Source organism: Mobula hypostoma, chromosome 4, assembly GCF_963921235.1.
Source record: "Mobula hypostoma chromosome 4, sMobHyp1.1, whole genome shotgun sequence".
Classification (NCBI taxonomy): domain Eukaryota; kingdom Metazoa; phylum Chordata; class Chondrichthyes; order Myliobatiformes; family Myliobatidae; genus Mobula; species Mobula hypostoma.
Window position 1 is genome coordinate 98,432,088 of NC_086100.1, and position 25,970 is coordinate 98,458,057.

The window sequence follows — 25,970 nt, forward strand, 5'->3', positions numbered from 1 at the left end:
TTGCCTTCCTCAACACCGACTCCACCTGCAAGTTAACCTTTAGGGTGTTCTGCACAAGGACTCCCAAGTCCCTTTGCATCTCAGATATTTGGATTTTCTCCCCAGTTAGAAAATAGTCTGCACGTTTAATTGTACTACCGAAGTGCATGGTCATGTATCTTCCAACATTGTATTTCATTTGCCACTTTCTTGCCCATTCTCCTAATCTGTCTTTAAGACCTTCTGCAGCCTACCTGTTTCCTTAACACTTGCTGCCCCTCCATCAATCTTCGTATCATCTGCAAACTTGGTAAAAAAGCCATCTATCCCATCATCTAAATTATTGAAATACAGTATAAAAAAAAGTGCTCCCAACACCGATTCCTGCGGAACACCACTAGTCACTAGCAGCCAACCAGAAAAGGATCCTTTTATTCCCATTTGCTGCCTTCTACCAATCAGCCAATGCTGTAACATGGCAGTAACTTTCCTGTAATCACTGACTAGTCACTGAATTTTGAAAAATACATGTCAGGGGTTTGTATATACAGTATAATCACAGACCTCTAAGTACCCTTGGGTGTTTACTGGCCCTGGAGATTTATTAACTTTCAATTTTTTCAGATGAAGCAGAACCTCTCTTTCTAAGATCTCTAAGTCACTTAAAGCAACCTTACTTTTGTGTATACTTATTGGCATATTGCTAACATCTTCGCAGGTGAATATTTTTAGCAAAATATGAGAGTATCTGCTGTGTCCTTCTGTGCATAATTTATTACACTGCAAGTATTCCTAATACACTTAACTTCCTCCTTGAATAAAAGTGATCCTTTCACCATAACTCATTGTTTTCTGTTTCTGAGCCAATTCTACACCCAATCACACACCTTGTCCTGAATCCCTACCTTCTGCAATTTGATTATTAACCTCTCGTGGGGTACCTTGTCAAAAGCCTTCTGAAAGTCCAAGTAAATGATATCAACCATTCTATTGTTATAAATTTTACTTGCCTCTAAATAGAACTCCAGCATATTAGTAAAACACAATTCCCCCTTTCTGAACCTGTGCTGGTTTTCTGCTAACGTGCCTGTTCTTATCAGCTGCTTTTCCAACTCATTTTTTTTATTGTTTCCATTATCTTGTCTGTGATACACGTTAAGCTTACTCGTCTATCATTACCAGAGTCAGTGCGATCACCCTTATATACCGGGACAACATTAGCCTGTTTCCAGTCCATCACTGACTTGTAAATTACATGTTAGGGGTTTGTGTATACAGTATAACCACAGACCTCTCTAAGTATCCTTGAATATATGTTGTCTGGCCATGGACATTTATTCATTTTCCACCTTTTCAATTGAAGCAGGACCTCACTTTTAAAGATCTCCAAATCACTTAAAAGAACCTTATTTTTCTCTACACTTTCTGGCATATTGCTAACATCTTCATAAAATATGAGTTAAGAGAATCCACTATCTCCTAGTCATAGTCATACTCATACTTTATTGATCCTGGGGGAAATTGGTTTTCGTTACAGTTGCACCATAAATAATTAAATAGTAATTAAACCATAAATAGTTAAATAGTAATATGTAAATTATGCCAGGAAATAAGTCCAGGACCAGCCTATCGGCTCAGGGTGTCTGACCTTCCAAGGGAGGAGTTGTAAAGTTTGATGGCCACAGGCAGGAATGACTTCCTATGACACTCTGTGTTGCATCTCAGTGGAATGAGCCTCTGGCTGAATGTACTCCTGTGCCCAACCAGTACATTATGTAGTGGATGGGAGATATTGACCAAGATGGCATGCAACTTGGACTGCATCCTCTTTTCAGACACCACCGTCAGAGAGTCCAGTTCCATCCCCACAACATCACTGGCCTTACGAATGAGTTGATTCTGTTGGTGTCTGCTGCCCCAGCATACAACAGCAAACATGATCGCACTGGCCACCACAGACTCGTAGAACATCCTCAGCATTGTCCGGCAGATTATAAAGGACCTCAGTTTCCTCAGGAAATAGAGACGGCTCTGACCCTTCTTGTAGATAGCCTCAGTGTTCTTTAACCAGTCCAGTTTATTGTCAATTCATATCCCCAGGATGATTTCTGGGGATCCAGAAATCCTCTGCATGATTTAACACCCCACTCTTATTCCTAATACACTTAACTTCCTCTTTGACATTTCTTTTACTATTGAAATATTGAAAAATTCTCTTGGGTCAATGTTAGCATTATCAGCAATATCTTCTCAACTTGCCTTTTGCCAGTCTGAAGTTCCCTCTTGACTGTAGCTCTTTTATTTTCATATGCCCTATGGTTATCATTATTACTATTTTTTTCCTGTATTCCTTATATAGCTGTTCTACTTGGAGCAGAAATAGATTTTCCTTTGTGATTCATTCTCTGGATGTATCCTTGATGCAGTACAATGCAAAGCAAAAAGCCTGATTAAATGTTCACTATAATTTTATAAATGAAAATAAAGTGCTGGATACAATCAGCAGATTGGGCAGCATCTAATGAAAGAGAAACGGGTTAGTGTGTCAGATTCAAGGAATTTTCTCAAAGGAAGAAATGAGAATTTCAGTGTTATTTTGTAGTTAGGGTGTGGGTCAGGTTGGGCACCGTGTATATCCCAAAGGTACTGCTAAGGCTGCAATGAGAATAAATTCAAAGTAACACACACAGAATGCTGGAGGAACTCAGCAAGTCATGCAGCATCTATAGAAATTAATAAATAGTCGACGTTTTGGGCCAGGACCCTTCTTCAGGACTGGAAAGGAAGGAGAAGATGCCAGAATGAAAAGGTACTGGGAGGGGAAGGAGGATAGCTAGACGAGAATAAACTGTTGATCTTGTCTATCTCCCCCCCCCCACCCCACTCTTTTTGCAATTTAAAACTTTATGCTCGCTTGCTCTTAGTTCAGACAAGGAGTCTTAAACCAAAAAAGTTAATTATATTTATCCGACAGGTGTTCCCAGCATTTTTTGGTTTTAGAATTTCAGTATATATAGTTCTTTTGAATTTTAAAGATAAAGATTAGCTTTGTTTGTTACATATGCATCAAAACATTCCATAAAGTGTGTCATTTGTGTTAAACCAAATCAGTGAGGACTGTGCTGAGCCATGCTTCTGGCATGCCCACTATTGACTAACCCTAACCATATATCTGGAATGTGAGAGGAAACCACAGCACCTATGCGTTCACGAGGAGAACGTACATTCTCCTTGCAGACAGCAGTGGGGTTCTTACAGCTAGCACTGTTAATGTTTAAACTAACTGCTACACTACCATGCCATTTATAAATGTCTTTTATCCAAAAGTTTTCCATTTTCATAGAGAAGCTATACCAATCACACTATTTCTTTATTTTTTAGTGATGGATTGTCATCTCTGTGAAACAATGTTGTTTATGGGAAATCTGGCCCTCAGAAAGTCCGCATCTCCAAATCTACATTTATTGGTGACTGTAGACGCCACTCATACGTGATTATAAATATTGGGTGGGGAAGAGATTGGAGTCATGGGAAGGAATAGGAGGGGATATTTTATGGCAGTTTTATTAGTGATGAAAGGGCAATTTTAGTTGGATGCATTTAATAATTTGCAGTGCACTAAATAATTTTGCATGCATCTGTATCATTAGTCACAATAAAGTTCTAGTGAGTTCAATATTTTTGACTCTGCTGCTTCTAATTGTATCACATCCAGTGTTTGCTTGAAGTTGGTTTGAGATGAAAAAATTCCTCAAGGAAATCCTGGACCGGTAACAGGTTTTGGAACAGTAGAATTGAAATAGTCTGCATATATTATTTAATCATTTTAACAACAGGAAAATCGTGAAGCTTTATCAAAAGAATTGGAAGAACTTCAACGAGAAAGGAATCAGTTGAAAGCAGAATTGGAAAAATACAAAGAATGTGACCCAGAAGTTGTAGAAGAAACAAGTGAGTAATGTGGTTCAATAACTAATCTGTTTCTGTGCAACAGCTTATCTGCTGCTCATACAATGAAATACACCGTTAACACTTTACAAACTGCTCAGAGTCTGCTGAAGCTAACATTATTTTTGACCAAATGGTCTCATTCATTTAGTAGGTACCTGCACCTTTGCATGTGCCATGAATGTAGTGTCAGTGACATCATCTTGTCCAGGAAGTACTTGCTAAGACCTCATCTTCAGAGAGTTTCAGAGAAGCCATGTTTGCTTTGGCCTCTCAAAGCACACTCAGGTGTTCTAGGCGGTCATCACTGAGACACTGGAAATTCTACAGCAATCAAACATAGAAAAAACATAGAAAATAGGTGCAAGAGTAGGCCATTCGGCCCTTCAAGCCTGCACCGCCATCCAATATTATCATGGCTGGTCACCCAACTCAGAACCCTGTACCAGCCTTCCCTCCATACCCCCTGATCCCTTTAGCCACAAGGGCCATATCTAACTCCCTCTTAAATATAGCCAATGAACTGGCCTCAACTGTTTCCTGTGGCAGAGAATTCCACAGATTCACCGCTCTCTGTGTGAAGAAGTTTTTCCTAATCTCGGTCCTAAAAGGCTTCCCCTTTATCCTCAAACTGTGATCTCTCGTTCTGGACTTGCCCAACATCAGGAACAATCTTCCTACATCTAGCCTGTCCAATCCCTTTAGGATTTTTTACGTTTCAATAAGATTCCCCCTCAATCTTCTAAATTCCAACAAGTATGAGCCTAGTCGATCCAGTCTTTCATCATATGAAAGTCCTGCCATCCCAGGAATCAATCTGCGAACCTTCTTTGTACTCCCTCTATGGCAAGGATGTCTTTCCTCAGATTAGGGGACCAAAACTGCACACAATACTCCAGGTGTGGTCTCACCAAGGCCTTGTACAACTGCAGTAGTACCTCCCTGCTCTTGTACTTGAATCCTCTTGCTATGAATGCCAGCATACCATTCGCCTTTTTCACTGCCTGCTGTACCTGCATGCCCACTTTCAATGACTGGTGTATAATGACACCCAGGTCTCATTGCACCTCCCCTTTTCCTAATCGGCCACCATTCAGATAATAATCTGTTTTCCTGTTTTTGCCACCAAAGTGGATAACCTCACATTTATCCACATTAAATTGCATCTGCCATGAATTTGCCCACTCACCTAACCTATCCAAGTCACCCTGCATCCTCTTAGCATCATCCTCACAGCTAACACTGCCGCCCAGCTTCGTGTCATCCGCAAACTTGGAGATGCTGCATTTAATTCCCTCATCTAAGTCATTAATATATATTGTAAACAACTGGGGTCCCAGCACTGAGCCTTGCAGTACCCCACCAGTCACTGCCTGCCATTCTGAAAAGGTCCCGTTTATTCCCACTCTTTGCTTCCTGTCTGCCAACCAATTTCTATCCTTTCACAAATCCATGCTGACTTTGTCTGATGATTCCACCGCTTTCCAAATGTGCTGTTATCACATCTTTGATAACTGACTCTAGCATTTTCCCGACTACCGATGTTAGGCTAACCGGTCTATAATTCCCCGGTTCCTCTCTCCCTCCTTTTTTAAAAAGTGGGGTTACATTAGCCACCCTCCAATCCTCAGGAACTAGTCCAGAATCTAAAGAGTTTTGAAAAATTATCACTAATGCATCCACTATTTCTTGGGCTACTTCCTTAAGCACTCTGGGATGCAGACCATCTGGCCCTGGGGATTTATCTGCCTTTAATCCCTTCAATTTACCTAACACCACTTCCCTACTAACATGTATTTCCCTCAGTTCCTCCATCTCACTGGACCCTCTGTCCCCTACTATTTCCGGAAGATTATTTATGTCCTCCTTAGTGAAGACAGAACCAAAGTAGTTATTCAATTGGTCTGCCATGTCCTTGCTCCCCATAATCAATTCACCTGTTTCTGTCTGTAGGGGACCCACATTTGTCTTAACCAGTCTTTTTCTTTTCACATATCTATAAAAGCTTTTACAGTCAGTTTTATGTTCCCTGCTAGTTTTCTCTCATAATCTTTTTTCCCTTTCCTAATGAAGCCCTTTATCCTCCTCTGCTGGACTCTGAATTTCTCCCAGTCCTCAGGTGAGCCACTTTTTCTGGCTAATTTGTATGCTTCTTCTTTGGAATTGATACTAACCCTAATTTCCCTTGTCAGCCACGGGTGCACTACCTTCCTTGATTTATTCTTTTGCCAAACTGGGATGAACAATTGTTGTAGTTCGTCCATGCGATCTTTAAATGCTCCTCATTGTATATCCACCGACAACCCTTTAAGTGTCATTTGCCAGTCTATCTTAGCTAATTCACGTCTCATACCTTCAAAGTTACCCTTCTTTAAGTTCAGAACCTTTGTTTCCGAATTGACTATGTCACTCTCCATCTTAATGAAGAATTCCACCATATTATGGTCACTCTTACCCAAGGGGCCTCTCACGACAAGATTGCTAATTAACCCTTACTCATTGCTCAATACCCAGTCTAGAATAGCCTGCTCTCTAGTTGGTTCTTCGACATGTTGGTTCAAAAAACCATCCTGCATACATTCCAAGAAATCCTCTTCCTCAGCACCGTTACCAATTTGGTTCACCCAATCTATATGTAGATTGACATCACCCATTAGAACTGCTGTTCCATTATTGCACGCATTTCTAATTTCCTGTTTAATACCATCCCCAACCTCACTAGTACTGTCAGGTGGCCTGTACACAACTCCCACCAGTGTTTTCTGCCCCTTAGTGTTATGCAGCTCTACCCATGTGGATTCCACATCCTCCCGGCTATTGTTTTTCCTTTCTATTGCGTTAATCTCCTCTCTAACCAGCAATGCTACTCCACCTCCTTTTCTTTCATGTCTATCCCTCCTGAATATTGAATATCCCTGAATGTTGAGCTCCCATCCTTGGTCACCCTGGAGCCATGTCTCTGTGATCCCAACTCATGCCTTAACTGTGAAATGGGATGTCGTGGTTAGTCTCAGTCTGTGTCACATATCACAATTTGCTGCGAGCTAGAGCATTTCACTTTATACTTAAGGAGTTCTGTCATATACATAAATTTGAGGAAGGTACTTTTCCATAGAAGCTTTACTACTACTACTACTACTACTACATGGACTCAGGCCTAGGGGGCCGGCGTCAGGCATGATGACGGACTCTCCACTTCTCCCTTTCCCTCATCAGTGTGTTCAGATCATCTACATTCGCCGCGCCGCTATCTTCTAGGAGCGTGTTGACCATAGTCTTGGGAGGGCGCCCAGAATTCATCCTCCCATGCTTGGGCTCCCATATGATGACTAGGCTGGCAGGTAGCTCGGGGCAGTGTAGACAGTACCCCACTAGTTGCAGTCTTCTCACCTCGATTTTAGTGGAGAGCATCGGTAAAGCTCAACATTTGTCATGTGCTGTTGCCAACCCACATCAAGAGCCATCTGGAGCATTCGTGTATAGAAGCTTTGGATGCATGTAAATCTGTCAAAATGACAAGCCTCCCCAAGATGCAGGTTGACCAGAGCACTTTATGAGTAGAGGCATGTGTGCGCGCGCACACACACACACACACACTGCAGGAAGAACTTAACAGGTCAGGCAGCATCTATGGAGGGAAATGACTAGAAAGAAAGTGAGCAAAGGAGAGCAATCTAAGATAGGCCATTTGGCCCATTGAGTCTGTTATGCCATCTCATCATGTCTGATCCATTTCCCCCTCAACCCCAATCTCCTGCCTTCTCCCTGTCTCCCTTCATGCTGTGACTAATCAAGAATCTGTCAACCTCTGCCTTAAATATACCTAATGATTTGGCCTCCACAGTCACCTATGACAATGAATTCCATAGATTCCCCACACTCTAGCTAAAGAAATTCCTCCTCATAATTCTAAGTAGACGTCTTTCTATTCTGAAATGGTGTCCTCCAGTCTTAGACTCCCCCACAATATGAAATATCCGCTATCTAGGCCTTTCAACATTCCATAGGTTTCTGTAAGATCCCTCCTCATCCTTCTAAATTCCAGTGAGTGCAGGCCCAAACCATCAAATGCTCTTCATATGATAAGCCTTTCAATCCCAGAATCATTTTTATGAGCCTCCTTTGAACCCTCTCCAGTTAGCCCAATGTTTTACAGTACAGCAACGTGGATTCAATTCATGTAGCTGCCTGTAAAGAGTTTATGCATTCTCCCTGTGACCGCATGGGTTTCCTCTGGGTGCTCCAGTTTCCTCCCACAGTCCAAAGACATACCAGTTGGTAGGTAAATTGTCTTGTGATTAGGCAAGGATTAAATCGGAGTTACTGGATGGTGCAGCTCAGATGGCTGGGGCTATTCCATGCTGTATGTCAATGTGTAATAAATAAATAGATTCACAGTGGTTGGGTCTCTGGCACTGAGTCTGCCTCTGTGGCTCAGAAGAGGAGGAGGGAAAAGAGGCATGCTGTGGTGATAGGGAATTTATTAGGGGAACGGTTAGGAGGTTGTGTGGACAAGAAGTAGATTTTCAAATGATATGTTGCCTCCTGGGGCATTTCAGATTGAGTCCTCAGCATTGTTAAGTGTGAGGGTGAACAGCCAGAAGTCATGGTCCATACCAGTTACATAGGTAGGACAAGTGATGGGGTTCTGCATAGGGAATTGGGTGTAAAAGGACAGGACCTCTAGGGATGTGATTTCAGGATTGCTATCTATGCAACGTGCTAGTGAGGCTAGAAATAGGAAGATTGCAGTTTAATATGTGGCTAAGGAGGGAGTGCATGAGGTCTTTAGATCATTGGGCTCTCTTCCAGGAAAGGTGGGACGTGTACAGAAGGGACTGCTTGCACCTGAACTAGAGGGGGACTAATATCCTAGCGGGAAGGTTTGTTAATGTTGCTCAGTAGCATTTAAACTAGAGTTGCAGGGGGATTGTGAGAACAGTTAGTGAAGAGATTGTGGAGGCAGATGTTGGTAAGACCTCAGATGAAGTCAAGAATCAAAAGGGCGAGCATGTTGTGACTAGTATCCTGAGCTGCCTATATTTCAATGCAAGATGTATCACAGGAAAGGCGGATAATAATGCTGAAGGTGAACTAGCTGGTTTACAAACAGAGGCAATGTTCAGTGAAGAGAGACTGTTGATAGGGCAAAATTGCAGTCAACAGTATAAGTTGCAACGTAAAAGGCAGACAAAATTGAAAAGGGTGAGTACAGACTGAAGGTGTAATGTTTGAATGCGTGCAGTTTATGGAATAAGGTAGATGAGCTTGTAGCACAGCTGCAGATTGGCAGGTATGATGTTGTAGGCATCACTGAATCATGGCTGGAAGATTATAGCAGGAAGCTTAAATGTCCAAGGATACACATTGTATTGAAAGAATAGTCAGAAAGGCAGAGGGTTGGCATTGCTCTGTTGGTAAATATGAAATCAAATCATTAGAAAGAGGTGTTGAATTATTGTGGATAGAGCTAAGGAACTACAAGCGTAAATAGACCCTGATGGAAGTTGTATAGACTCTCAAACAGTTGGTAAAGATGCAGCCTACAAATTACAATGGGAGATCAAAAATTCATGCCAAGAGGGCCTGTTACAATAGTCATGGGTGATTTCAATATGGAGGTAGATTGGGAAAAATCAGGTTGGTGTTGGATTCCAGGAGGGGGGATTTCTAGAGTGCCTACTAGATGGTTTTGCAGAGCAGCTCATGATTGAGCCCACTACAGAATCAGTTATTCTGGATTGAATATTGTGCAATGAACCAGAATTGATAAGAGAACTTTAAGTTAAGAGAACCCTTAAGGGAAGGTGATCATAATATGATCATATTCACCCTGACATTTGATAAGGTCAGATGTATCAGTATTTCAGTGGAGTAAAGGGAATTACAGAGGCATGAGAGAGGAGTTGGCCAAAATTGATTGGAGAAGAACATTGGAAGAGATGATAGCGGAGCAGCAAAGGCTGGAATTTCTGGAAGCAGTTCATAAGGCACAGGAAATATACATTCCAAAGAGGAAGAAGTATTCTAAAGGCAAGATGACACAACCATGGCTAACAAGGGAAGTCAAAGCCAATGAAAAAGTTAAGAGAGCAAAATTTAGTGGGAAGATAGAGGATTGGGAAGCTTTTATAAACCAATAGAAGGCAATGAAAATAGTCATTAAGAAGGTAAAGATGGAATACTAGCCAATAATATTAAAGAGGATACCAAAACATTCTTTGGATACATAAAGTGTAAGAAGAGAGGTGAGAATGGATATTGGACCACTAGAAAATGATGCTTGAGAAGTAGTAATGAGGGACAATGAAATGGTGGACAAATTGAATAAGTATTTTGCATCAGACTTCACTGTGGAATACCCTAGCAGTATGTTGGAAGTTTCAGAGGTCAGGGGTCATGAAGTGTGTAAAGTTACCATTACTAGAGAGAAGGTTCTTGGGAAACTGGAAGGTTTGAAGGTAGATAAGTCACCTGGACCAGATGGTGTACACCCCAGAGTTCTGAAAGAAGTAGCTGAAGAGATGGTGAAGGCATTATTAATGATCTTTCAAGAATCATTAGGCTAGAAAATTGCGAACGTCACTCCAAGAAAAGAGAGAGGCAGAAAAATAAAATTTCGGCCAGTTAGTCTGACTTCAGTGGTTGGGAAGGTGTTGGAGTTGATTATTAAGGATGAAGTCTCAAGGTAGTTGGAGGCACATGATAAAATAACCCATAGTCAGCATGGTTTCCTCGGGAAAACCTTGCCTGACAATTCTGTTGGAATTCTTTGAAGAAATTGCCAGCAGGAAGACAAAGGAGAATTGGTTGAGGTTGTGTACTTGGACTTTCAGAAGGCCTTTGACAAGGTGCCAATCATGAGGCTGCTTATCAAGCTATGAGCGCGTGGTATTACAGGATTGGCAGGAGGCAAAGAGTGGGAATAAAGAGAGCCTTTTCTGGTTGGCTGCTGGTGACTAGTGGTGTTCCACAGGGGACTGTGTTGGGACTGATTCTTATGTCATATGTCAATGATTTAGATGATGGAATGGAGTTTGCAGACGATACGAAGATAGATGGAGGGGCAGGTAGTTTTGAGGAAGTGGAGAGGCTACAGAAGGAGAATGGGCAAAGAAATGGCAGATAGAGCACAGTATCTGGAGAGAAAATTCAAAAAACTGAAGTGCAAAGGGACTCGGGAGTCCTTGTGCTGGATTCCCTAAAGTTTAATTTGCAGGTTGAGTCTGTGGTGCGGAAGGCAAATGCGATGTTAGCATTCATTTCAAGAGGACTAGAATATGAAAGCAAGGATGTAAGGTTGAGACTTTATAAAGCATTGGTGAGGCCTCACCTGGAGTATTGTGAGCAGTTTTGGGCTGCTAATCTTAGAACTGATATGCTGAAAGGAGGCAGGGTTCAAAGGAGGTTAATAAAAATGATCCCAGGATTGGATAGCTTGTCATATGAAGAGAATTTGATGGCTCTGGGCCTGTATTCACTAGAATTCAGAAGGAAGGGTGACCTCATTGAAACCTGTCAAATGGTGAAAGGCTTTGATAGAGTGGGTGTGGAGAGGATGTTTCTTATGGTGGGGGAGTCTTAAGACCAGAGGACACAGCCTCACAATAGAGGGGCGTTCTTTTAAAACGGAGATGAGAAGGAATATTTTTAGTCAGAGAGTGGTAAATCTGTGGAATTCTTTGCCACAGGAAACTGTGGAGGCCAATTCTTTATGTGTATTTAAAGCAGAGGATGGATTCTTCATTGGTCAGGGCATGGAGGGAAGATAGGAAATTGGGGCTGAGATGAAAGTGGAATCAGCCATGATGAAATGGTGCAGCAAACTCGATGGGCCAAATCGTCTTATTCTACTTCTATGTCTTGTGGTCTAAATAAGGGACCCAAACTGCTCACAATACTCCAGGTGAGGCCTCACCAGTGCCTTCTAAAACCTCAACGTTTTATCCTTTCTTTGATATTCTAGTCCACTTGAAAGCCATCGTCTTTCTCACCACTGACTCAATCTACATATTAACCTTTAGGAAATCCTGCATGATGACCCTATGCACCTCTGACTTCTGAATTTTCTCACCATTTAGAAAATAGTCTACACTTTTATTCCTTCTGCCAAAGTACATGACCTTACACACTGTATTCCATCTGCCACTTATTTGCCCAGTAGCACGGATGTGGGGTAGAAATTACAATGGAAGATAGTAAAGGCTTGTAAAAAGGGCAGCACTACGATGGTCACAGGGGATTTCAACATGCAGTTGGTGCTGGATCCCAGATGAATAACAATTTGTAAAATGCCGTCAAGATGGCTTTTTGGAGCAATTTGTGGTTGAGCCCACGAGGGGAAAAAAAGCAATTCTGGATCGGGTATTGTGTAATCAGAATCAGGTTTATTATCACCGGCATGTGACATGAAATCTGTTAACTTAGCTGCAGCAGTTCAATGCAATACATAATTTTGCAGAGATGTTAAAGCAGAATCTGAATAAAACTCGGGAGACCAGTTTCTTATGGTTACAAGTTTATTGCGCACCCTCCTGCGGGAGTTTGAGGCCCAGTTGTCAGAGGGAAGGCACGTAAGTACTGCCACCATCCGACAAGTGGGCCCACTCTCTCCGGTTACAGCCGTATATTTATACACAGTAAGTCCCATACATTACTGTTGCAAGATGTCATTTGAACTGGTACGCCCACCAAGTCCATTGGTGTGAAACTTAGTTACAGATAAGAGAGTCTGCAAGATCAAGACTTAATTACAGATGGATGTGCTGTCCAGTCCTTATCAGTTATTCCCTTTGCTAGGCCCTGACTTAATTACAGATGGTTGTTCATTCCTGTCCTTATCAGTGAGTCCTCCTCCCCACTCAAATGAGGGTACAATGTACAATGTTATCAAACTCTGAATGTCTTTCTGCAAGCCCGGGAGAACTGGTAATGAGCCAGTAATTAACTAACTGCTGAAGACAGAGTTTACTTCAGTTCAAAAGTTCTTATTCAGTCCCAATTATTCTTTTAGCCACAGGTTACATAGGTTCAAAATGATTTTTTTATATCTCCAATTCCTCAGAGAGAGAAAAAAATAATAATAAATAAAATAAAACAATAATAAATAAACAAGTAGATCAATTACGTATATTGAATAGAGTATTAAAAAATGTGCAAAAACAGAAAAACTGTATGTTAAAAAATGTCAGACTTCCCAAAGTGAGGGTGTGGAATAGCACGGTGGGCATTCTTGATGGTGGTGTAACAATGGTCCAGTGTGTTGTTTCCTCTGGTATTGCAAGTGATCTGTTGATGGTAATTGCTTAGTGATTTTTTTCAGACTGGCCTTGTTAAAATCTCCCAAAACGATGGTGAAGGCGTTAGGGTGCGCTGTTTCGTGCATATTGATCCCATTGCTCAGATCACCTAAAGTCTGCTTGACATTGGCCTGAGGTGGAATGTAAACTGCTCCCAGAATGACCCCAGAGCATTCCCGTGGTAAGTAAAAAGGACGACACTTTCCTGCTAGATATTCCAGATCTGGTGAGCAGAATTGGGACAGCAGTGATATATTCGTGCACCGAGAAGAGTTGATCATGAGGCATACACTTTCACCTCTGCTTTTGAAAGACTCTATAGATCTATCCTGATGGTGTATAGTAAACCTGTCGATCTGAATCGCTGCGTCCGGTATGGAAGGGGTTAACCAGGATTGTGTGAAACAAAGGATACACATGGTCCTAATGTACCTCTGATACAGCACCCTGGCTCTAAGATCATCGATTTTATTCACCAGAGACTGCACGTTCACCAGCAAGATCATTGGTATAGGGAATTTACAACCCCGTTTCCTTAAACTCACTTGCAATCCTGAACTCCACTCATGCTTTCTCCGTGGGCCCTTCTGACCGCAGACTGTTGTTTCCGTTGGTTTTACGCAGCAATACTTCGTTTAAGCACATTAAGACATCTTTGTTGACTGTACTGACCTTGGAAGCAGTTGTGCTTTTTAGCTGTAACAGGCTGAAACGGGAATATTTAATCGTATCCATTGAGAGTACTGCTGCTACTCGAGTCACGCCTAGGTGCCCCGGAAGTAGGAACCAGACGTCTTTAGGGAGCTTAAGGTAAAAGAACCATTAGGAGACAGTGATTGTGAAATAATAGAATTCACCCTGTAGTTTGAGGGGGAAGAAGCAGTGGAATAAAGGGAGCTACACAGGCATGAGAGAGGAGCTGGTCAAAGTTGCTTAGAAGGTGACTCCAGCAGAGATGGTGGCAGAGCAGCAATGACTGGAGTTTCTGGGAGTAATTGAGATGTAGACAATCAGTTCATCCCAAAGAAGCATTCTAAAGGGAGGATGAGGCAACTGTGGTTGATAAGGAAAGTCAAAGACAGCAATAAAGCAAAAGAGGGGGCATAAAATGTAGCAAAATATTATAAGATTGTGAAGCTTTTACAGACCAAAAGCAATATGGAGAAAAAGATGTATGAAGGTAAGCCAGCCAATAATATAAAAGAGGATACCAAAGGTTTCTTTTCCAGATATATAAAACGACAGACAGGAAGGCATAGCTGGTGGTGTGACTCTGTTGGTAAGAGATGAAATTACATCTTTAGGAAGAGGTGACATAGGGTCGGAGAATGTTGAATCTTTGTGGGTGGAGTTAAGAAACTGCAATGGTAAAAATAAAATTACGGGAATCATTTATAGGCCTCCGAATAGCAGCCAAGATGTGAGATTGAGATTGCAAAGGGAGCTGGAAAAGGCATGTAATAAGGGTAATGACACAATTGTAATAGGGGACTTCAATATGCAGTGGGATTAGGAAGATCAGGTTGGTGTTGGATCGCAAGAGATGGAATTTGTTGAAAGCCTACGAGATGACTTTTTAGAGCAGCTTGTGCTTGAGCCTACTTGGGTAAAAGCTACCTTAGATTGGGTGCAGTATAATAACCCAGATCTTGTAACGGAGCTTAAGGTAAAGGAAGCTTTAAGAGGCTGTGATCATATCGAGCCAAGTTGGAAGCCCAGGCTAACCAGAGGGATGCCAGTAGACTATGGCAGGGTCTAAATGAGATCACTGGGCGCAAAGAAAAGGCTGGGAATATCAATAACTGTGGCACTTCTCTTCCTGATGAACTTAACGTATGCTACGCAAGATTCGAACAGAAGGGGAGCATCCCTCTCCCTCTGGATGAACTGGACCCGGTGGCATCGAGATTCATCGTCACCGAGGAGGACGTTAGAAGGGCCTTCCTGAAGATAAATCCAAGGAAGGTGACGGGCCCAGATGGCGTCCCAGGACGGGTTCTCCGAGCCTGTGCAAGTGAGCTAGCAGGAGTGTTTGCTGACATCTTCAGCTGCTCCTTGCCTCAGTCTAAGATCCCCTTGTGTTTTAAGAAGGCAACGATAATCCCAGTGCCGAAGAAGAGCAAGGTGGCATGCCTGAATGACTATCGACCTGTGGCTCTGACATCAATTGCTATGAAGTGCTTCGAGAGATTGGTTATGGCACACATCAACCACAGCCTACCGGTCAACCTGGACGCTTTGCAGTTCACCTACCGGAGCAACAGGTCAATGGCAGATGCCATCTCTCTGGCCCTACATTCCTCCTGGAGAATAAAGACGCATACGTAAGGCTCCCTTTCATTGACTACAGCTCTGCCTGTAATACCATCATTCCAAATAAACTGATTCCTAAGCTCCGGAACCTGGGCATTAGCACTCAGATCTGCAGCTGGATCTTCAACTTCCTCACAGACAGGACCCAGGCTGTAAAAATAGGGGACAAGCTCTCCTCTACAATCACTCTGAGCACCGGTGCCCCACAAGGCTGTGAACTCAGCCCTCTGCTGTACTGACTGTACACCCATGATTGTGTAGCCAAGTTTCCATCGAATTCAATATATAAGTTTGCTGATGACACAACAATTGTAGGCCGTATCTCAGGTAACGATGAGTTTGAGTACAGAGAGGAAATTAAAAACCTGGTGGCATGGTGCGAAGACAATAACCTATCCCTCAACGTCAGCAAGACGAAGGAGTTTGTTGTTGACTTCAGAAGGAATAGCGGACCGCACGGCCCAATTTATATCAGTGGTGCGCAAGTGGAACAGGTCAAAAGCTTTAAGTTCCTCAGGGTCAATATCACAAATGACCTGACTTGGTCCAACCAAGCAGAGTTCACTGCCAAGAAGGCCCACTAGCGCCTTTACTTCCTGAGAAAACTAAAGAAATTTGGCCTGTCCCCTAAAACCCTCACTAATTTTTATAGATGCACCGTAGAAAGCATTCTTCTAGCGTGCATCACAACCTGGTATGGAAGTTGTCCTGTCCAAGACCGAAAGAAGCTGCAGAAGATCGTGAACACGGCACAGCACATCACACAAACCAATCTTCCGTCCTTGGACTCACTTTACACCGCACGCTGTCGAAGCAGTGCTGCCAGGATAATCAAGGACACGACCCACCCAGCCAACACACTTTTCGTTCCTCTTCCCTCCGGGAGAAGGCTCAGGAGCTTGAAGACTCATACGGCCAGATTTAGGAACAGCTCCTTTCCAACTGTGATAAGACTGCCGAAAGGATCCTGACCCAGATCTGGGCCGTACCCTCAAAATATCCGGACCTGCCTCTCGGTTTTTTTGCACTACCTTACTTTCCATTTTTCTGTTCTCTATTTATGATTTATAATTTAAATGTTTAATATTTACTAATTTTTACTATTTTTAATATTTTTAGTATTTAATATTTGTAATCCAGGGAGTGGGAAGCACAGAATCAAATATTGCTGTGATGATTGTACGTTCTAGTATCAATTGTTTGGCGACAATGAAGTATAAAGTATAATGTGATCGAGTTCATACTGCAATTGGAGAGCAAGAAGCATAAGTCACATGTATCTGTATCACAATGGAATAAAGGGAATTACAGAGGCATGAGAGAGGAGCTTGCCCAGGTGGATTGGAGGAGGATTCTGGTGCGGATGACCGCAGAGCAGAGATGGCTGTAGTTTCTGGGAGTAGTTCACAAGGTGCAGGATTGATATGTCCCACAGAGGAAGAAGTTCTCAAATGGCAGGGGTAGGCAACCGTGGCTGAGAAAAGAAGTTGATGCCCCAACTACGTTTTTCTGGTTCTCTCAAACGATTCTGTGTCTAAATTTGGAAAAAATCAGAAGTAATCTTTATGATACTTCAGTTAAATTTGAACAGACCTGGAGATGTTTTATTCAATATTTTCATTTAATGTAATTTTTTTTTCTCTCTGATCATATATATACTCCCTTCGTGGATTTTATCTGCTGTTAATGAAGATCGGGTTTGAGGACGTGTTTGTTTAATCTGGTTGTGTTTACTATTTACCTAGCTAGCCCATTGCTTTGCTTTGTAGCATAGTGGCATGGTAGTTTTCTTCGGGTTTTTTTTTCCTTCTGGGTTTTTTTTCTCTACTGTTATATGGAAAACTAGTATACAATTATATTACCTTGTTATTTTTTTTAACTAACCTATGTTGTTTTCGTTGTTTTTTTTTGTATTAATATTTCTTGTATATCTATATCGTAACAATGTATTGGTTGCTATATGTTTTATCCTGTGTGTACTAATTTAATAAAAAGATTTAAAAAGAAAGAAAGTAAGTTGACGACTGCATAAAAGCCACTGAAAGAACATGTAAGGTAGCAAAAGTGAGTGGGAAGTTGGATGATTGGCAAGCTTTTAAAATCCAACAAAAGGCAACTTAAATAAAGCTATAAGAAGGGAAAAGATGAAATATGAGGGCAAACTAGCCAATAATATAAAGCAGGATACAGAAAGTTTTTTCAGTTATGTAGCAAGTAAAAGGGAGGTGAGAATTGATATTGGACCACAGGAAAATGATACTGGTGACGTAGTAATGGGAGACAAAGAAGTGGCAAATGAACATAATGAGTACTTTGCATCAGACTTCACTGTGGAAGACACTAGCAGTGTGCCTAAAGGTCCGTGAGTGTTAGGGAGTAGGACTGTGCTATTGCTAATACAAAGGAAAAAGTGCCAGACAAACTGAAAAGTCCTAAGGTGGATAAGCCACCTGGGCCGGATGGACTACATCCCAGAGTTCCAAGAGAGGTTGCTGAAGAGGTAATGAATGCATTGGTCATGATCTTTCAAGAATCTCTCGATTCTGGCGTGGTCCTGGAGGACTGGAAGATTGCAAATGTCACTCCATTCTATGAGAAAAAAGGAAGGCAAAAGGGAGGAAATTATAGGCCAGTTAGCCTAACCTCGGTGGTGGGAAAGTGTTGGAGTCTATTATTAAGGATGAGGTTTTGAGGTACTTGGAGAGTAATTACAAAATAAGTCAAAGTTAGCATGGATTCTGTAAAGGGAAATCTTACTTGACAAATCTGTTAAGAGTTCTTTGAGTAAGTAATAAGTAAGGTGGATCAAGGAGAGGCGATGGATGTCATTTACTTGGATTTTCAGAAGTCGTTTGATAAGGTGCCACACATGAGGCCCCTAACAAGATAAACAGGAAAGATACTGACATGGATAGAGGAATGGCTGACAGACAGGAGTCAGTGAGTGAGAATAAAAAAGGGGCTTTTCTGGTTGACTGCCAGTGACTAGTGGTGTTCCTCAGGGGTAAGTATTGGGACCGCTACTTTTCACATTGTTTGTCAGTGATTTAGATAATGGAATTGATGGCTTTGTGGCAAAGTTTGTGGACGATATGAAGATAGGTGGAGGGGTAGGTAGTGCTGAGGAAGCAATGCGAGTGCAGCAGGACTTAGCCAAATTAGAAGAAGGGCAATAAATTGGCAGATGGAATGCAGTGTTGGGAAATGTGTGATAATGCATTTCAGTTAAAGGAGCAATAAGGCAATGTCTAATTGGGGAGAAGGTTCAAACATCGCAGGTGCAGAGGAACTTTGGTGTCCTCGTGCAAGACTCCCAGAAGGTTAATTTACAGGTTGAGTTTATGGTAAAGAAGGCAAAAGCGGTTTTGGCATTCATTTCAAGGGGAATAGAATATAAAAGCAAGGAGATAATGCTGAACCTTTATAAGATACTAGTCAGGCCCCATATCTCAGAAAATATGTTGTCATTAGAGAGAGTGCAGAGGAGGTTCACGAGGATGATTGCGGGAAGGAAGGGGTTAACATATTAGGAGCATTTGGCAGCTTTGGGTCTATATTTGCTGGAATTTCAAAAAATGTGGGGGGTGGGGAGTATTTCATTGACACCGAATGTTGAAAGGTGGATGTGGGGAGGATGTTTTCTGTGGTGGGGGTATCCAGAACTAGAAGACACTGTCTTAAATTTGAGGGACGACCTTTTAGAACAGGGGTAAGGAAGCATTTTTTTCAGCTAGAGTGTAGTAAATCTGTGGAATGCTCTGCCACAGACCGCAGTGGAGGCCAAGTCTGTGGGTATATTTACGTTGATAGTCTTCTGATTGGTCAGGGCATCAAAGGATATGGCGAGAATCTATAAAATATTCTCCTTATTATATGCCTGCTTGCCAAGTTTTGTTGAAACAGGCCCTTCGACACACATAGTCTGTGCCAGAATGGTATTCTGCCTTGTCCCAGCTACCTACATCTGGACCATAGCCCTCCATAACTTTCCCATTCATGTACATATCAAAACTTTTCTTAAGTGTTGAATAACTCACACCCACTACTGTCAGCTTGTTCCACACTCGCACCACACTCTAAAAATAGATTTTCCCTCAGGTTACTCCTAAATATTTCATCTTTCACCCTTAACCTATGATATCTAGCTTTAGACTCACACAACCTCTGGCAAAAGCCCGCTTGCATTTACTTTATCTATACCCCTCATAACTGTGATTACCTCGATTAAATTTTCCCTCATTCTCCTACATGCTAGATAATGAAGTCAATCTTTATTATCTAGTGCAACCTATTCAACCTTTCCTATAACTTTAACGTAACTTCCCAACTCCTGTAGTCACAACTTTGAATTGTGAAACCCAGTATGACAAATGTGCCCTCTATGACCTCATCTGTCTGTGATGCCACTTCCAAGGAAGTATGGATCTGTATTCCCCATTGCCTGTGTTATACACACTTCTCAGTACTCTACCATTCACTGTACATCTACCCTAGTTTGTCCTTCCAAAGTGCAACACCTCACACATAAAATTCCATCTGGCATTTTTCAGCATATTTTTCCGACTGGTTCTGATCCTGTTGCCACCTTTGAGAGCTTTCTTCACTGTCCAGTATGTCGTCAATCTTGGTGTCTTCCATAAATTTGCTGAACCAGTTTACCGCATTACCAAATTATTAATATAGATGACAAACAACCACAGATGCAGCACTGATCCCTCTAGCACTAGCAAACTGCAAAGATATTCCTCCTTACTTTCACATAGCACGTGTGAAACCCCCTCCGGTTTCCTCGGCTGCATAAGTCCAGGCAAAACACTCTCCGGTCCCACCATATCGTGAGACTGAGATGACTCTCCCACCCCAAAACCCGGTTTGTGTGGATGCTGTGTCATTTGCTCCCGTTACAAAGTAGTGCTAAGACCTGACTGCTGTGGAGTCTGCTAAGTCATCCCCTGCTCCCTGAATAGTATCCAGAACAACACGCTTGTTATTGGGGTGAATGGTCACGAGGTATCCTGCTTTTAGCTGTCTTTTCCCTTTCCCTCTCCTGACAGTCGCCAGTGTCCTGCACCTTAGTTGTAACTACTTCCCTGTATCTCCTGTCAATCAACCCCTCCATTTTCCGAATGATCCAAGGGTTATCCAGCTCCATTTTCCTAACACAGTCGGTAAGAAGCTGCAGCTGAATGCATTCCTTGAAGGTTTAGGAAGTCTCCCTGTCTTCCCACATCCTGCAAGAGGAAGAGTCCACTGTCCTGACTGTCATTCCCACTGCTCTAACTGTGCAAAAATGAAGAAAAAAGCTTTAGCCTCCGCCTCTTGTGGAAGCGACTTGGGCTAAAGCCTCAGCTCCCCGTTCTAACCCTCTCCTAGTCCAAAAGTGTCGACTCCTATAATGGTTACGCTGCTTATACCTAACATTTTATTGGCCCTTGCCAAGTGCCAAATAACAGTGTGATCTCAGGCTCTGCAAAAATTCCTGACAAGCTCCATTCACTTTTTAAATTTGGCATGGTTTTCTCCACAAATAACTATTACCCTTCAAATAGTATGACATAAGACCAGAATTAGGCCACTTGCCCCAACAAATAAGACCATAAGACAAAGGAGCAGAAGTCGGCCATTCGGCCCATCGTGTCTGCTCCGCCATTTTATCATGAGCTGATCCATTCTCCCATTTAGTCCCACTCCCCTACCTTCTCACCATAACCTTTGAAGCCCTGGCTACCCAGATACCTATGAATCTCTGCCTTAAATACATCCAATGACTTGGCCTCCACTGCTGCCCGTGGCAACAAATTCCATAGATTCACCACCCTCTGACTAAAAAAATTTCTTCGCATTTCTGCTCTGAATGGGTGCCCTTCAATCCTTAAGTCATGCCCTCTCGTACTGGACTCTCCCGTCGTGGGAAACAACTTTGCCACATCCACTCTGTCCATGCCTTTCAACATTCAAAATGTTTCTATCAGGTCTCCCCTCATTCTTCTAAACTCCAAGGAATACAGTCCAAGAGCGGGCAAACGTTCTTCATATGTTAACCCTCTCATTCCCGGAATCATTCTAGTGAATCTTCTCTGTACCCTCTCCAACGTTAGCATATCCTTTCTTAAATAAAGAGACCAAAACTGCCCACAGTACTCCAAGTGAGTTCTCACCAGCGCCTTAGAGAGCCTCAACATCACATCCCTGCTCCTATACTCTATTCCTCTAGAAATGAATGCCAACATTGCATTCGCCTTCTTCACCACCGACTCAACCTGGAGGTTAACCTTAAGGGTATCCTGCATGAGGACTCCCAAGACCTGTTGCATCACAGAACTTTGAATTCTTTCCCCATTTAAATAATAGTCTGTCCGTTTATTTCTTCTGCCAAAGTGCATAACCTTACACTTTCCAATGTGCTGCACCATTCCATCATGGTTGATTTATTCTCCCTCTCAACCCCATTCACCTGCCTTCTCCCCATAATCTTTGATGTCTTGACTAACTAAGGACTGCTTAAATATACTCAATGACTTGGCTTGCACAGCTGTCCATAGCAATGAATTCTACAGATTCACTACCCTCTGACAAAATAAATTCCTTCTCATCTCTGTTCTAAATGGATGTCCCTCTGTTATGAGGATATGCCCTCTGGTCTTAGACTCACCCACTATAGTAAACATCCTCTTCACATTCACTCTAGGCCTTTCAATATTCAATAGGTTTCAATGAGATTTTTTCTCATTCTTCTAAACTCCAGTGAGTACAGGCCCAGAGCCAGCAACCATGCCTCATACGTTAACCTTTTTGTTTACGGAGTCTTGCTCATGGTCCTACTCTGGACCCTTTTCAATGCTAGCACATCTTTTCTAATGGGCCCAAAACTGCTCACAATACTCTGCCATGTGTCTAATTGCTTATAAAGCCACAGCATCACATCCTTACTCTTAGATTCTAGTCCTCTCAAAATTGCATATAATGTTGCATATATTTTCTTTACCAGTGGCTCAACCTTCGTTAATCTTGAGGGAATCTTGCAAAAGGACTCTCAAGTCTCTTTGCAATTCTAATTTTTAAATTTTCTCCCCATTTATTCCTTCTACCAAAGTGCATCACCATACACATCAATATACTATATTCCATCTGCCACTACTTTACTCATTATCACAATCTGTCCCAGTCCTTTGACACAGTGTTTAACTTGGTTTCAGTTATTGGGTCTTCTTCCACTTCTTCGATTCTATTTATTTCTTCTCTTGCTGCTGTTTTTGCTGCAAATGTATTTCCATGGCTTTCCATTGTGCTCATTTTTAGAGTGACCTTTACATTTAATATTGCACTTCTGGTGTAGTCGCATGACTTTCAAGAGTTGTTGAAATAGTTTGCCATTCTTGATTGGAGTTCCCAAGGCAATAAGAAACACTCTTGTCTCCATAAATTTCCAAAGTCATGAACAACTCTGAAAGCATGTCGCGAATCCTTTATATATATATTCTGAACAGAGCTCTTGACTACTTTGCATGCTGCCTTTTCACCCATTCCTTTAATGCAGTAATCAGTTTTTTGTTGATTTATTTTTTTCTCACACTGCTCTTTTAGTATGTTATGGATTTTTTCTTTTTCATCCAATTGATATTCTAAATCAGTGCATTTGTATTTTAAAGTATGTATCTGGACTTGCAAATCAATAGACTCACACCTTTGCAGCTCCGTTGCTTGTGTCCGAATTGTTTTTAAGTTCTCAACCACATCTTTTTGATCTTGTGACTTATCGGTTCAACATCATCTATAAGCCAGCGCTAGACTTAGCCTTAATAGCACATTTCTTCCATATTTCTTTACCAATGATATCAAGTTTATATACATTACTTAAGATTTCAGTTAACTTTTCCTTCAGCTGGGAATTCAAGAGTCTCACCGGACTGTTTCAAAACTTTGGCCATTGTATTAGTTTCAATCTTAAGGAATACTCTTGATTTTTAGAGGTCAGAAATCTTGTGATTATAATATCAGGTCACAACCAAGCAAACATCCGTCTGATATCTTGAAACTTTTGCAGACCTCTTACCCAACAATTCGCATACCCTGTTGAGACTATAATATCAGACTCTGGGTTTCCGATAACAAATACCGCCCCCACATTGATTGTACAACTGCAAAAAAAAATTGCCACAACTAAAATGTAGACTCCACTCACTCTTAACTCCCTTTAAACAATGTACTGAAGATATTTATTTTCAGACAATTAAGGAACATAGGAATGTCTTGCCTCCCAACTGCATGATTAAAACTTCCTACTTTAGTCCATTTTTTTTTCAAGTAATCACCTCATTTTGGCTGCCAAATTGTTGGATCTTTGTGTATTTTCTAAAGCTTGGGGTTCTTCCAGGAGTCAGGAATGATGAGCAGTCTTGTTTCTAAGATTTCAGTTTACTTTAAGGTACAAACAAACATACAAATACACATAAAACTAAATAAAGAGCTGAGAATTATGATAAGAGGTAGATGAACAGCAAAGACAAAAAAAAAAGATGGAGCCTCTGAAAAATCCATCACTGTTATAGATAAGAAATTCCTTAGATAGGAATAAACTAGTTGGTATGCTACATAATTAAAACAATAACATTACATGAGTAATGTGCTAGTATGTGGTCAATGAAAAATGAAAAAGGTGATAAACCATTGGTTTAGCTGTTATACCGCTTTTTGCCAGTGAGTGGGGATGAACCACCACAGTGTGAAAAATACATGAGTTTGTTAAAAAGTACAAATCTTATAAAAAGTATTATTTAAAAAAATCAGCAGTTTCCAGCAATGTATAATGTGGGGAAAAAAGTTGGCACAATACATACTCCTGCAGAACAGCACTAGACACCAGTAGCCAACTAGAATATGCCCCCTTTATTCTGACTCTTTACCTCCTGCCAGTCAGCCAATCCTCTGTCCATGCTATTATTTTTTCCTGTTATCTTGTTAAACAGCCTCATGTGTGAAACCTTGTCAAACGCCTTCTGAAAATCTAAGTAAACAACATCCACTGACTCTCCTTTGTCCATCTTGAATGTTATTTCCTCAAAGAGTTCATTTGTAAGGGAAGATTTCCCCTTAATGAAACAATGCTGACTTAGGCCTACTTTATTGTGCACCTCTAGGTGCCCCAAAACCTCATCTAATAATAGAATCCAACATTTTTCCAAATACTGAGGTCAGGCTAACTGGTCTAAAATTTCCATTCTTCTGCCTCTCTCCCTTCTTAAACAGTGAGTGACAATTGTGATTTTCCAGGCCTCTGGAACCATTTCAAAATTTAGTGATTCTTCAAAGATCATTACTAATATCCCCACCATCTTTTCAGCTACTTCTTTCAGAACACTAGGGTGTAGTCCAGCTGGTCCAGGTGACTTGTCTATCTTCAGACCTTTCAGTTTCCCAAGCGTCAACTCTTTAGTAATAGCAACGACACTCACTTCTGCCTCCTGACAATCTCTCAAATTTCTGGCACAGTCATGTCAGAATGTCTTCCATAGTGGACTGTTGCAGAATACTTATTAAGTTCATTCGTCATTTCTATCTTTCCTGCGTAATTTTCCAGCCATCCAATATATACTATCGCCTTTCTTTTACTCTTCATATATCTGAAAAAAAAGACTTTAGATATCCTCTTTGATATTATTGGCACTCCACTTTGATATTGTTTCCAAGTTAGAATTAACTTGTATAGTCAAAGTTTTGTAATAATTCAGAATGATTTTTCCTCATATTTTTATAGGGCAATTGAACAAAATTGCAAAGGTTGCCGCCAATAGATGGACAGGTATGTTACAAAAGATCTGTAAGATCTGTAATAATGTTTATTACCTATTTGTAAATATCTTATTAGAAAATTAGCTAATCTTTAATGATACTTGTATTTTTTATTTACTCTTTTAGATAATATCTTTACCATAAAATCTTGGGCTAAGAAAAAATTTGGATTTCAACAGAATCAAATTGATAAGACTTTTGGAATTCCAGAAGATTTTGATTATGTTGACTGATGATTTCGAGTTGCACCAATCAGTTTGTTCCTGGTTTGAGTTTGTATCAGCTGTTGTGGTAATAATAAAACTGCTTAATATTATCATAAGAGGTTGTGGACTTCTAGACTTTGGAGACAATTAGCCCAGAGCCATGTTCCAAATGCTAAAGATCAACTTTTTAACATTACTAGGTTTTGTTTTCCTTTTGTGGATGGTTTGATTATCTCTTGTTATAAATGGTACATTCATGGCAGCTTATTAGCAATTGTAAAATCTCTTTCATGTAAATTAGAGAACAATTTAAAATAATGTAACAACGTTCATTAAGCCGCCTGATAAACTTTCTCTAGAGTAGTGGTCACCAACCTTTTTAAGCCCAAGATCCCCTACCTCGACCTCAGTGAAAGGCAAGATCTACCTACTGTTA

The 25,970-nt window shown here is 41.3% G+C and overlaps 1 protein-coding gene across 2 annotated transcripts in view; it reads left to right on the top strand.

The window, feature by feature from the left end:
- The window catches only part of mnd1 (meiotic nuclear divisions 1 homolog (S. cerevisiae)), a 78,565-nt gene extending 52,926 nt beyond the window's left edge, over nucleotides 1–25,639 (top strand). For both annotated transcript variants that reach the window (XM_063046253.1, XM_063046254.1), the window contains exons 6-8: nucleotides 3,816–3,930; nucleotides 25,294–25,338; nucleotides 25,455–25,639. In XM_063046253.1, coding sequence (XP_062902323.1) covers nucleotides 3,816–3,930; nucleotides 25,294–25,338; nucleotides 25,455–25,561 — 267 coding nt within the window. In that variant the 3' untranslated portion in view covers nucleotides 25,562–25,639. The remainder of the gene's footprint in view (nucleotides 1–3,815; nucleotides 3,931–25,293; nucleotides 25,339–25,454) is intronic.
- The last annotated feature ends 331 nt before the right edge of the window (nucleotides 25,640–25,970 follow it).